We start from the raw sequence: 14116 nt of genomic DNA, 5'->3' as shown, positions 1-14116 counted from the left end.
TAAATCCGACGTATAAACAGACTTACAGCTTGGACCACTTGTCGATCTCCACGTCCATGTACTGTTTGGTCTTTCTGGGACACAGCCCGAGCGAGTTCCCGCAGAAATACACACAGTCCTCTTCAGGGTCCACTATAGATGTGTCAGCTAAAAACATTAAACTATTTTATTAGAACAAACATTCAGAGAATACATACTGCTAAAGCAATAGATGTCCCCTATCAAATGAATGAATGAATGAATGAATGTTTAACGACACCCCAGCACGAAAAATGCATCGGCTATTGGGTGTCAAACTATGGTAATACAAACAAATAAGGTGATGATTAACATCAATATAAAAATTCAAGATTTAAATAAAAACAGTGTAAAGAACTGTACAAAAATACAAATATCACAGATACATGTAGATACTGACTTTTACTCAAAATTTCAATTTGTGCTGTATTGGCCATTCTCAAAGAGAATGTTACACCCCTGCACCACGGTGAGGTTACAGCACGTGCAGGGGTCACCTATCAAAACCCAACAATGTTTCATATCTCCTAAATTCAAGGGCCATACTTCTGTGAAAAGTGGGTAAATCACAATGAAAGTTAAACTTAATCAGTAACAGTACATGATAAAGGTATATACAAAACTTTATATCAATATCTTGAGGCATTGAAAAACAAAAGTCCGGAAAACAAATGTTGATATCTCCTAAGCTTAAGGCCCACAACTCCGTCAAAAATTGGTAAATTGCCATGAAAGTCAAACTTGATCTGTAACAGAACATGATAAAGCTATATACAAAATGTTAGGGTCCAGTTCCACAAAAGAATTGTAGCTAAGGTTAATTGTAGTGACTTCAGGTGGATTTTACAGCTGGCATCGTGAACATTACAGCTGTTTTACAAAGCAACCTATGGTAGTCATAAGTGCCCCTTTAATGATTAATATATTCTTTGCAAAGAAGTGCAAATTAGTTAAATAATAAATTGGTTACTGACTTTTCAGAAAATCTTAGATGTATTCATTGGTATCAGACATCCATGAAGTAACTTTGTCAGTTTATGTGCTAAGTGAAAATTGCCGAATGCATAACACATGAGAGTTATCTCCCGTATTTTCATCTGAAGATTGTATGGCCGACAGGTATCACCAAACAATAACATTAGATATGTTATAGTAACGTTATATATCTAACTATAGTATTTGTATTACTATTAGGGGTTTCTGTTTGGGGGTACCTGTGGTATGTCCTAGAATATTTTTCATGGAACACTGAGTTTCATAAAAGGTATTTGGTATGTATTAGATTTATTTCTACACAAAAAATTAGTATCCTTCTTAGAAAATGATCAAATCATCATCTAACTGCCATTTGACATCTATGTTAGTGGCTTACAACTGCCTCGTACCTATTTAAAATTTTCACAGTAATTTACAACGATAGTAAGCTATACACCACATCATAAAATGGGCTGGTGAACGTAAACAAAAATTAAGGTCATGATGGTAGGTATTTACAGCAATAGTAGTGCTAAGATAGCTTCGTAGAACGGGGCCCAGTTCCACAAAGCGATCTTAGAGCTAAGATCACCTTAAGTGCATACATGTAGCTACGTTATAAATGTAGTTACAGTGATCTTAGAGCTAAGATCGCCTTAAGTGCATACATGTAGCTACGTTATAAATGTAGTTACAGTGATCTTAGAGCTAAGATCGCCTTAAGTGCATACATGTAGCTACGTTATAAATGTAGTTACAGTGATCTTAGAGCTAAGATCGCCTTAAGTGCATACATGTAGCTACGTTATAAATGTAGTTACAGTGATCTTAGAGCTAAGATCGCCTTAAGTGCATACATGTAGCTACGTTATAAATGTAGTTACAGTGATCTTAGAGCTAAGATCACCTTAAGTGCATACATGTAGCTACGTTATAAATGTAGTTACAGTGATCTTAGAGCTAAGATCGCCTTAAGTGCATACATGTAGCTACGTTATAAATGTAGTTACAGTGATCTTAGAGCTAAGATCGCCTTAAGTGCATACATGTAGCTACGTTACAAATGTAGTTACAGCGATCTTAGCGCTAAGATCGCCTTAAGTGCATACATGTAGCTACGTTACAATTGTAGTTACAGCGATCTTAGCACTAAGATCGCCTTAAGTGCATACATGTAGCTACGTTACAAATGTAGTTACAGCGATCTTAGAGCTAAGATCGCCTTAAGTGCATACATGTAGCTACGTTATAAATGTAGTTACAGATCTTGCTAAGATCACCTACATACATGTAGCTACGTTATAAATGTAGTTACAGCAATCTTAGCGCTAAGATCACCTTAAGTGCATACATGTAGCTACGTTATAAATGTAGTTACAGTGATCTTAGTTACAGTGATCTTAGAGCTAAGATCGCCTTAAGTGCATACATGTAGCTACGTTATAAATGTAGTAGTAGAGCTACAGCATACATGATCGTTATAAATGTAGTTACAGTGATCTTAGAGCTAAGATCGCCTTAAGTGCATACATGTAGCTACGTTATAAATGTAGTTACAGTGATCTTAGAGCTAAGATCGCCTTAAGTGCATACATGTAGCTACGTTATAAATGTAGCAGTACTTAGAGCTAAGTAAGTGCATACATGTAGCTACGTTATAAATGTAGTTACAGTGATCTTAGAGCTAAGATCGCCTTAAGTGCATACATGTAGCTACGTTATAAATGTAGTTACAGTGATCTTAGAGCTAAGATCGCCTTAAGTGCATACATGTAGCTACGTTACAAATGTAGTTACAGCGATCTTAGCGCTAAGATCGCCTTAAGTGCATACATGTAGCTACGTTACAATTGTAGTTACAGCGATCTTAGCACTAAGATCGCCTTAAGTGCATACATGTAGCTACGTTACAAATGTAGTTACAGCGATCTTAGAGCTAAGATCGCCTTAAGTGCATACATGTAGCTACGTTACAAATGTAGTTACAGCGATCTTAGCGCTAAGATCACCTTACACCTTAAGTACATACATGTAGCTACGTTATAAATGTAGTTACAGCAATCTTAGCGCTAAGATCACCTTAAGTACATACATGTAGCTACGTTACAAATGTAGTTACAGTGATCTTAGCGCTAAGATTACTTTGTGGAACGGGACCCAGGTCAATGTCTCAAGGCCTTCTAAAAAAGAAACATCCGTAAAATAATATGTGGGACAGATGGACAGACAGATGGACAGACAGAAGGACGGACAAACGGACGGACAGAAGGACCGGTAGAGGACTAATAAATAGAGAGTACTACATGAGTAGCCATTACATACCATTTATGTTAGAATAAGTGGTTTTAAAATGTATGTCTAATGAGTGAAAGTGAATTGGATACATTTTTAAACAAGTTGTAAGATAAATGGTATGTAACGGACACAAATACATCCTTGAAAAAATTAGGTATTATTAAACAATTTAAACATATTTTCCAACTAAATTGAAATGATTAATCATAAGGTTGTACAAGTAGGAGCAGCCAGTCATATGTCTCTAAATTGTTATCACACGTATATATGTGATATAAATATGTGTTATAAAAATAAAGATCTTTTCTCTCATCAACAGGCGTTTAAAAAAAAAAACATTTTAAAGAATTTTTCAGAATTAAATGTGTATTGGTGCTAATGTTCAGTTTGCTTCATGCGTAAGAAATTCAATTATTCGTTGAAATGAATGTGATTAATTTATAGATTCCAATAAAGTCCTTCCCTCAGCCTCACCCATATTTAAAGATTTTACTATCCCTGTACTATTGTTTACAATTTTCAATGATATGCACATGGATTTGTGTGTATACTTGGCTAAATGCCTGAATATAAATGTAACACAGAGGTTGATACAAGAGGGGAGAGACTAGGCCTAAAAAAAACAAATGTGTGTTTCCCGTTTCCCGACAAACAACAAAAAAAAAAATTAAATAGCTTTTTCAAAATCATCAGTCCTCGCCACCAGGAAAATCATCAGTCCTCCCCACCAGGAAAATCATCAGTCCTTGCCACCAGGAAAATCAAGGCGAGCTGAAGGTGACTCTCCTGAAATTGTTCTAGGCGAGCAATCACATGATGTGTCAAATAAAATGCATTAAATATTTTAGTGAGAGGTGATCAGTTTGCCACTCTCCTAAAACCTTCCAGGCGAGTGTGGAGGAGAGCAGGAGTGATCACTCACCTTTCCTGGCGAAGACCGAATCATGGTCCCTGACTTTTTGCAATCAGCAAATTAGATTTAGAAGACCTAGGATTACAGTTTTTCGGTTTGATTCGATTTGTTAAAAAAAAATAAAAAAAAATAAAAGGTTACGTACCCTATTTTTTTCAAGGATGAAACCTGAAACACACATATTTCTTTTAGGCCCTAAAGGACCCATCCACCGTAAAAATATTCAATGTACCTTTTTTAATCCTCTTTTTAAAAACATTTCCTATTGGGATTCCCTTTTAACAACTTGGTCCATGTGTCATTTTCCTCTTAGTCCCCCCCCCCCCCCCCCCCTGCAAAATATTTTTCCTGAATCTGACTCTGCAACACGAGATGGAACAAACCAACATATTTCCAGGTAGAGTCAATACACTATGACATCTACCAGCATTTTATCTCTAAAATATGACTTGACACCCACATGACATTGACTTTGGGAAATTTAGCTTTGTTTTACAAAACTTTGGGAATTTTCAGTTTCATTTTATAAAACATCTTAGTAATCCTTGTTAGAATCAAAAGACTAATATTATACATATATATATATATATATATATATATATATATATATATATATATATATATATATATATATATATATATACTTTTATTTATTCAAATTAATATCTAGTTTTATGTATTATTTCCAAATATGCCTTTATATAATAATAAAAAATTATAATTATTTACATTGATTGGAAATTTTTAACTCCAAAATTGGGAATAAAAAATGACATAGCTTTTGAGGAATGGTGGGGAATGGTTCTGATTATCGGAGTCTTGAAACATAGGTGATAAAACCGTGTCTACCTTAATCAGCATGACCCTACACACATAATCCATGCAAAGATAACAAAATATTTGGTTTTCAACAACACTTACTGTGATTAAGGTCCTTCATTTTTGGGTAGAAGAATTCATTTCGTAGATGACGCAGTTCATCGTGTTCGTCCATGTACTGAGCAAACTCCAGATCTGAGACGTCACACCCGAGTTTCTCCGCAATCGTATTCAGTTCCTTCGCAGGGTGAACCTTGGCAGCCATGTTAAACTAACTAAAATTGGAAAAACAAAAACTACATTTAGTTTTATATTATTTAAAAAAATTTTTAAAAAAATTGGTAAATTAAAATTATTTGGTCGTAATCTTTTTATGGCCATATACCTGTAGTAGATGGCATAATGTTTACATTTAAAGCACTAGTTAATAAATAATATGGTGTGAAGCCACCCTTATTCAGCTCTGACATAACATCTTTAAATTTATATTGTGCAGCATAGCTATATGGTGATTAATGTCGCCCAGTGGTGAAGTGCTTGCTTGATACACAGTCGGTCAGGGATTGATCCCAGTCATTAGGCTATTTCTCACTCCGGCCAGTGCATCATATCAAAGGCCATGGTATGTGCTATCCTGTCTTTGAGATGGTGCATATAAAAGATCCCTTGCTACAAACATTTGGAAATTGTAGTGGGTTTCCTCTCTAACACTATGCTGAGTTTCTAACTGAGGGTAAAACGGGTATGGCGCCATATTCAAATTTTCTTGGCAGATTAAAAAAAATTTAGTTAACTTTTTAACAAAATTAATTATTCTTGTCATTACTGTATGATTTTCTTAACCCTAACCCTAAACTTAAACCATTTTCTTTCTTGGGTAGGCCCCCCTGTTGACTGGAGTGTGGTTGCATTCAATTCCATAGTGCCATACCCAAAAATTTCTTTCTGGCAGAAACACTGCTATGTCAAAATTATTCCAAATCACTTTTTTTTTTTCCCCCACCACCATTAAAGTCCATTTATATAAATTTGCTAACACCAATGTTGTATGCACTACATGCATGTAGGCCTACGTTTTAAAAATATATTTAATTTAAAAAGTTTATTTGTACGAACAATAAGATTAATAAATAAAATAATAGTTATAAATAAATAAAGTTGTTCTTTATTAAACTAGCAAATAATATTTTTTGATGTAGCCTACCACGAATCCTCTTAACTCATTCAAATAAACCTTCGTGTCTCGCACTATACAACCGGATTACTAAGACGCAATGCGTAACTTTTTTCATTCAGTATAGTACGTGTACCAACAAACCCGACACACGTGTGTGTCCGTCACAGTTGATATCTACACACGACTGACCCACGTGTAGTACAATATATTTAACACAGACACTAAATCGAATTACCGACGTTACCGTTTTCAAAGATTACTTAGATGTACCCGAATAATGACGTTTAACATTTCCCAACAAGAAACCGTTCACTGTAACACTAGCGGATGCGAGCGCTAACCTCTAAAATAGTATGACCTCGATACGCGTGGAACCAACGTGAACACCACTGCCATGACCTACTGGCCTTGTTAGAGATAGGAGCGCGGTATACATTCCGTGTTGACAGTTTAGTACAACCATTGTTTTACCAGATGATGGGTGTGCGTGGTGTGAGGTTTTTACTTTTGTCCACTATCGAAAATGTATAACAATTTAAAACTAGCAGAAGCCTGTATGTTGGGTTGTTAATGTCTTCAACAGCTTTGCCTTATCGTGTCTGCCATGTGCAAACAGGGGCAGATCTAGCATTGTAATAAGGGGGTTAGCTTGCAGGTCCACATCTCACTGAACGGTGTGTGTGTGTGTGTGTGTGTGTGTGTGTGTGTGTTTGTATGTGTGTGTGTTTGTATGTGTGTGTATACGTGGAATGGGGGTGCGGGTGGAGGGTGTGTGTGGTGTGTGTGTGTTTCCACTGATTTAAAAATATAGTTGGATTGTTTGGGGGTTTTACTTGGTAGCTAAAGGGAGGTTTACACACCTATCCCCCTTTGGATCCGCCACTGGCAAATGAAGCCTTCTACTAGTACAGTATATCTGAAATGGACCTGTCACATTCATTAAATTGTACCAGATATGGAATTTCAGACTCGGAATTCCGTACAACGGTATAAATTAATTAAATTAATGCTAAATAAAGTTTTGAAACATTCGACAACAAAAAACAAGAACACACAAAAAATATTTGACATTAAAAAAGTGTTTTATTTGTATTTGTTACAATTTTGTGTAACTCCGTTGCCTTCGTGTGTGTGTGTGTGTGTGTGTGTGTGTGTGTGTGTGCCGGCCTCGGTGGCACAGTGGTTAAGCCATCGGACTACAGGCTAGTAGGTACAGGGTTCGCAGCCCGGTACAGGCTCCAACCCAGAGCGAGTTCTTATGGGCAAAATGGGTGGGTGTAAGAAAGAAAGAAAGAAAGAAAGAAGTGTTTTATTTAATGACGCACTCAACACATTTTATTTACGGTTATATGGCGTCAGACATATGGTTAAGGACCACACAGATTTTTGAGAGGAAACCCGCTATCGCCACTACATGGGCTACTCTTCCGATTAGCAGCAAGAGATGTTTTATTTGCGCTTCCCACAGACAGGATAGCACAAACCATGGCCTTTGTTGAACCAGTTATGGATCACTGGTCGGTGCAAGTGGTTTACACCTACCCATTGAGCCTTGCGGAGCACTCACTCAGGGTTTGGAGTCGGTATCTGGATTAAAAATCCCATGCCTCGACTGGGATCCGAACCCAGTACCTACCAGCCTGTAGACCGATGGCCTGCCACGACGCCACCGAGGCTGGGTGGGTGGGTGTAAGGCCACTACACCCTCTTCTAACCACTAACCAACTAACCCACTGTCCTAGACACTAAGACAGACAGCCCAGATAGCTGAGGTGTGTGCCCAGGACAGCGTGCTTGAACCTTGATTAGATATAAGCACAAAAATAAGTTGAAATGAAATGGAAATATATGTTCGCGCACTGTATGGCGCATACGAACATACTCGTGTGTGTACGGATATTCCAAATTGTAATTTTCGTTAATAGAAATTTTAGATACTCGGGGGTACCACCCCCCCCCCCCCCCCCCCAACAACAACCTAAACAAATAAAACAACAACAAACAAAGAACAACAATCCAGAGGCAGTGCCTTTAAACACTATAACTGTGCAGACAGAAAATCACAAATCGTAAATCCTCGCACCTTTTCGTCAATGTTACGGAATTGGGCGATGTTTGAGGAAATCGCCGGGATCGTTCGAGGAAATTTTACTTCCAGATCCGGTTTTAATCCTTTAATTTAATAATTATGTTGAAATCCTGAGTGTCACTTAGGTATTTAAAATATCTTATCCTTTATTATCTAGAACTATTTTGTCACGGTAATTTAAACAGTATTTCACATGCAGCGTTTAGTTAAGACGCTGTAAGAGCTGTGCTGCATGTATATACCGTGAATGCATGTTTCCGTTACGCTTGAAACTCCGTGAGGTTTGATTAAAATAATAATAATAATTGTTATTTTGCAAGTTACGGTATAGGACATTTTTGATGTGTTTCCATCAACATCTGACTTCACCAGAGAGTTCTATCCAAGAATATATAATTCTTGGCAATTTTTTTTTTTAAAGGCTGTCGTTTAAAAGTTATAAAACAATGTTGAACCTGTAAACGATAAGTCGGTAGACGATAGTAAGTCGGTCATATGCACTGTCTATCTTAAAGCCATGATGTACAGTGCCACAGTCGATGAGCTTACATTCCTTTCCTTTTGTCAGAACTTGCTGCTGGTGACTGGTGACGATGGCTGAATCAGACAATTTGCTTCACGATCCACCTCCACTTCCGCCATCTGCCCCAGTGCGGGCGTGGACATTGAACACACACTCCAGCAGAGGTCAGTCACAGATTTAACAAATAGACCAAGAAAATCATTGCAACTAGTAGATTTCGCATAAACGCTTTCTTTCACTCCAGACAGTGCACCACGACTGGTATATCAAAGACTGTGGTATGTGTTATCCTGTCTGTTGGATGGTGCATATAAAAGATCCCTAATTGCTACTAATTAATGGAAAAATGTAGTGGGTTTCCTCTCTAAGACTATATGAGCCATCACACGCGAAAACCTACAACTTAGCATGACGTCAGAAACCAAGTAAACGCGGCTCAAAGTTTGACTTCACATGTAAACGTGGAAGTAAAAGTTGACATGCTGTTTGCGTTTTTTGTTTTGAAGAATTTAAAAGATGACATCTTCTTTACATGAAGATCACTTTGAAGTAAACATATATCTGTATGTACAATAGTGTTTGGTTACTATTTTGTATTTTGTACCTGAGAACATCGGTTGAGTTCGTTAGCGATACCATCAGTACTTTGATACACATTTACAAACATAGGGAGAAGTCCTATATATCGACATGGTATGCAAATATCACGCATTTTTATATAACAAAGTTCAACAACTTTTCCAGAAGTTAAATACAATATTCATAAGTTAGATCAAACATCAAATTAGGATCGTATCGGGTTGCATGGGTCTACCACTTGGTTAGGCCTACCTGTTCTGTGAACTACAATCAACACCACTATTTCTACTCCTATTTCTAATTTATAATTATGTATATATATATAATCTAAATACATTTCCTACAAAAAAAATAAAATAAAAAAATAAAAAGATATATATATATATATTTATCATATAGTATCTTACATTTTCAGTGCAGTCAAAGTATGTGATATTTTTCAGATCACATACTTTAAGAATATGATAACTTTGCAAATTAGATGTAAATTAGTTGAGGTCTCGGCACTAGGTTTATTAACATTTAAGCAAACATACTTGGGTGACACTCCATGATTGACGTATGCATTCATAGTCATCAAATAAAAACATTTTAATGGCAATTTGACACTGAAAGCTGTCCAGCATTCAGAAAACAACAAACGTTTGGCATAACTTTATTTTGATGTAAGGACATCCAAAATGATGTCATTCTAGTTTGACGTCATTTCCATTCAAAAATACACTGCGCCACATATTCTTATGTCATTTGAATATCTAGTAATGGCGGACTGGAATTAAAGTTGCGTGTGCAGTTTACAAAAACATGTTGTATTAAGCTTGAGATTATATAAATATGAATCATGATAAAGAGATTAATTACCCTTGTGTATTTCGGTATCGTCAATATCATATATTAGGAATAAAAATAATGTATTATGCTTGAATAATACAATTTTTATTCCTAATATATGATATTGACGATACCGAAAAACACTCTGGTAATAACCTCTCTCTCTCTATATATATATATATCTGTAACAATACTACATTTTTAGTTATTTATTTTACCATCGTTTGCAAACAAATTTACTGTCATCTGCACACACATTGCTAGTGTTTTCCCTACCTTATTTTAGCATGGTGCAGCACCATGCTTGAATAGTCTAGCACCATCTTGCCTCAATCAGCGCCATGCTGCCCTGAGATTAAACAAGCCTTTTTCAGTAATTAATTCTAAAATTGCCTTTATAAAACACCCCAAAAGGTTATTATTAATTAATAAAATATGCTTTTTATATCTTTTACCATTCATTTATTGAAGCAAGCACATAAATTACATTAATGTTTATTTTAATTTTTTGTTGTATTTTTAATGAAAAACAAGTGCTCCAAAAATGGTGAAAATTCCCCAAAAGTATTTGGTCTACCATGCCTTGCCTAATTTCTAGGGAAATCACTACATTGCAGTACGGTAACAGAAACGTTTCATTTATATACCTTTATTATACGTCATGATGTCAGTGCATAAGCTGGCCTAGAGATTAACATGCGGAGGTATAATAGGTTGTTTCTCCCTCAACCAATTTTATTATTATTATTATTGCTATGTGTGTGTGTGTATGTGCGTGTGTGTGATAATTATTAAATTATTATAATATCTGTTCACTTTACTCACTTCACATCATTTGTATAGAAGGAGTTGGTTTTCTTTCCTTACAGATGTATATTTTAAGTAGGCCTACTCTTTGAGGCACATTTTGGAATTCAAAATAGAAGACCAATACTAAGAACAGTGGAAACGGAAGAAACAGTATTTGTATTAGATGACGAGCTGGACGTAGTCCAGTGGTAAAGCGCCTGCCTGATGCGCGGTAGGTCAGGGATTGATCCCCATCGGTGGAGCATTGGGCTATTTCTCGTCCCATCCAGTGCACAACGACTGGCATATCAAAGGCCGTGGTATGTGCTATCCTGCCTGTGGGATGGTGCATATAAACTTCCGTTGCTACTAATAGAAAATGTAGAGGGTTTCCTCTGTAAGACTATAGGTCAATATTACCAAATGTTTGACATCCAATAGCCGATGACTAATAAATCAATGTTCACTAACTTTAACTTTAACTGTATTGGAGAATATGATAAATACAGTCCAGTAGATGTTGACAATAATACTGAACATAGAATCAAACACTTATTTGATGATAACACCAGTGAGCAAAATGACACTGAACCTGATCCAATTAGCACAAGTCACAGAAAGGATGCAGTGGATTGTCTTTTAGAAAATAATCTGAAAATCAAATTTATGACCATATTTTGAAGTTAAGGGAAATGGGAAAAAGAGCAGAAGGAAATGTAGGCCTACGTAATATTCTCATTGGGTAAAAATTAACCAACCACCCCCCCCCCCCAAAAAAAAAGAAAGCAGAAGAGAAAAAGGGGTGGGAAACATGGTTACCGTGTAGGCTAGCCCGAGTACTTGGGCTACGTGTAGGCCTATCGTTGGGTATTGGTCGACTTTGTGTCTGTGGGATGGTGCATATAAAAGATCCTTAGTTACTAATGGAAAAATGTAGCAGGTTTTCTCTCTATGACCATGTCAAAATGACCAAATGTTTGACATCCAATAGCCGATGATTAATAAATCAATGTGCTCTAGTGGTTTCATTAAACAAAACAAACTTTAAATATTTTTTTAGTGCAATCTGGAACATTTGAAAGTGTTCCGCTTCTTCTATTATCAACATTAATAATGTCTGTATGTGTTTTTTTACAGATAAATGGTACCAAAAAGAATTGCAATCTGGAGCGTTTTAAAGCAGCTTCTTCTGTTACTATTATTATTAATATTAATGTCTGTCTGTGTTTTAAAGCAGCTTCTTCTGTTACTATTATTATTAATATTAATGTCTGTCTGTGTTTTAAAGCAGCTTCTTCTGTTACTATTATTATTAATATTAATGTCTGTCTGTTTTTCTTGCAGGTAAACGGTACCAGAAGGAATTACAGTTCCGCCTGGTGGGAGCGATTGAGCAGCAGAACACGGAGAAGGTGAAATACCTCATAGAGTGCGGGGTCAACACGGACTGTACCATTCTGTATGCCAAGACGCCGCTCCTTCACGCCATCGAACAGCGTTATGAAGACATTGCCGTCCTCCTGATGGACTCCGGGGCCGATCTTGAGAAGGCCGAATTCGTCGCTTCTCAGCGCAGACCATTGCATGTGGCAACCATCACCGGGTCACGTAATCTGTCGGAAGTGCTGCTTGCCAGAGGCGCATGCGTTGATGGTAAAGACGGATCGGGAATGACTCCGTTACATCACGCGTGTTTTCTCGGTCACACGGAACTCGTGGATTTGCTGCTTCAGCACGGTGCAAGTGTTATGACAAGCGATAATTGTTCACGAGATGCGCTTCACAGAGCGGTTGAGGGCGGACATTTTGAACTAGCGGACCGGTTGTTACGCAGCAATGCTGTCGTCAATGGGCCTGATAGATATGGCTGGACGCCTTTATTCCAATGTATCGTGTGTAATCAAATCAATGGAGTCAATTTTCTGTTGGACCGAGGGGCGGATATTAATATGACGGATAACAAAGGTGACACTCCGCTTCACATCGCTTGCTGTCGGTTGTCGCGAGACAATGTCCGAATCATGTTGTCGACCTCGGTGGATTTCTACCGGCGGATTCGCAAAATTCCGACGTGTGAACTTCAGGAAATGTTACAGGAAGAACAAGGGAATGATTTCGAAATGGTCCAGCTGCTTGTGAACCGAGGATCGGATGTTAATGCTCTCAACGACTTCTTGGCCCGCCCCCTTCATCTAACACGCGACCCCCTAATCTTGAAGTTTCTGGTGTACTGTGGTTCTGTGATCGACTATGAGATGTTGCTGTGTATGTTTGTCGAATCCATGCAGAGCTCATGGATTTCCAAACAGTTTGACCAGCAGACAAGGTTGCAGAGACTGTGTCGGAAATCCGTTCGGTCGTATCTGCGACACACTCATGATGTCGAGGACTCTGTACTGAAGTTACCGCTTCCAGAAAAGATGAAGCATTATTTGAATCTCAGCGACTTTTGGGACGATGTCACAGCATCATAACCTGGTTGTAAATTTAATTTGTTTTCTCCCAAGACATTGTTGATGTTTAGGACGGTGTCACAGCACCATAACCTGGATGTAAACTGTTGTTTTCCCCAAGATATGATTGACTTTTAGAATGGTGTCACAACATTGTAACCTGAATATAAACTTGTTTTCCCAATGATATGATTGACTTATAGGACTATGTCACAGCATCAAAAAAATTGTGTATTCATATATATATATAATATAAAGGGGTCGTTCAACAATTATGTACATATAGGGATTTATTCTGTGGTATCGGACATAGGCCCCATTCCAAAAGCAAGTGGCAATGAAAATTCCCAATTTGACATGTGAATTATGTGGTGTATTTTATCCAATTCAATCAAACTTCCATTCTTTATTAATGGTGCTAACTGAGCAGACAGTCAACTCAACCAATCAGAATAAATGATACAATCTATCAAGGCGGTTACTTGGGCTAACTTCGGTCCAGTTACACAAGTTACTCTGATTTATAACAGATTTTTTTTTTTAGTATGTCGTGAATATTTTTTTTTATTATGTCTACTTTTATGAATCAATTTAACAATGGTGCATTGCATCACTGAGTGGCCTAAAAATGTCCCAGTTATGAACAAATTATGCT

The 14116-nt window shown here is 37.1% G+C and overlaps 2 protein-coding genes across 4 annotated transcripts in view; one reads left to right on the top strand and one right to left on the bottom strand.

The window, feature by feature from the left end:
- Positions 1-6650, bottom strand: part of LOC121377627 (kynureninase-like) — a 55585-nt gene extending 48935 nt beyond the window's left edge. For 2 of the 3 annotated variants that reach the window (XM_041505694.1, XM_041505693.1), the window contains exons 1-3: positions 6468-6531; positions 5123-5295; positions 27-147 (exon numbers count right to left, since the gene is read on the bottom strand). In XM_041505694.1, coding sequence (XP_041361628.1) covers positions 27-147; positions 5123-5285 — 284 coding nt within the window. In that variant the 5' untranslated portion in view covers positions 5286-5295; positions 6468-6531. The other variant, XM_041505695.1, reaches the window with a different exon arrangement.
- Positions 6651-8324: 1674 nt separating this feature from the next.
- LOC121377642 (serine/threonine-protein phosphatase 6 regulatory ankyrin repeat subunit A-like) lies at positions 8325-13645 on the top strand. Its single transcript, XM_041505712.1, has 3 exons — positions 8325-8411; positions 8855-8973; positions 12353-13645. Exons 2-3 carry the CDS (start codon positions 8880-8882, stop codon positions 13480-13482), a joined length of 1224 nt encoding a protein of 407 aa, XP_041361646.1. The 5' UTR covers positions 8325-8411; positions 8855-8879; the 3' UTR covers positions 13483-13645.
- The last annotated feature ends 471 nt before the right edge of the window (positions 13646-14116 follow it).

Source organism: Gigantopelta aegis, chromosome 7, assembly GCF_016097555.1.
Source record: "Gigantopelta aegis isolate Gae_Host chromosome 7, Gae_host_genome, whole genome shotgun sequence".
Lineage (NCBI taxonomy): Eukaryota > Metazoa > Mollusca > Gastropoda > Neomphalida > Peltospiridae > Gigantopelta > Gigantopelta aegis.
The sequence above is the reverse complement of the archived record's forward strand: the minus strand, read 5'-3'. Positions and strand labels throughout refer to the sequence as shown.

Coding starts and splice junctions, on each gene's coding strand:
- LOC121377642 (XM_041505712.1), top strand. CDS start 8,880: ATGGCTGAATCAGACAATTTGCTTCACGATCCACCTCCACTTCCGCCA. Junction 8,974..12,352: donor GAACACACACTCCAGCAGAG/GTCAGTCACAGA, acceptor TTTTTCTTGCAG/GTAAACGGTACCAGAAGGAA.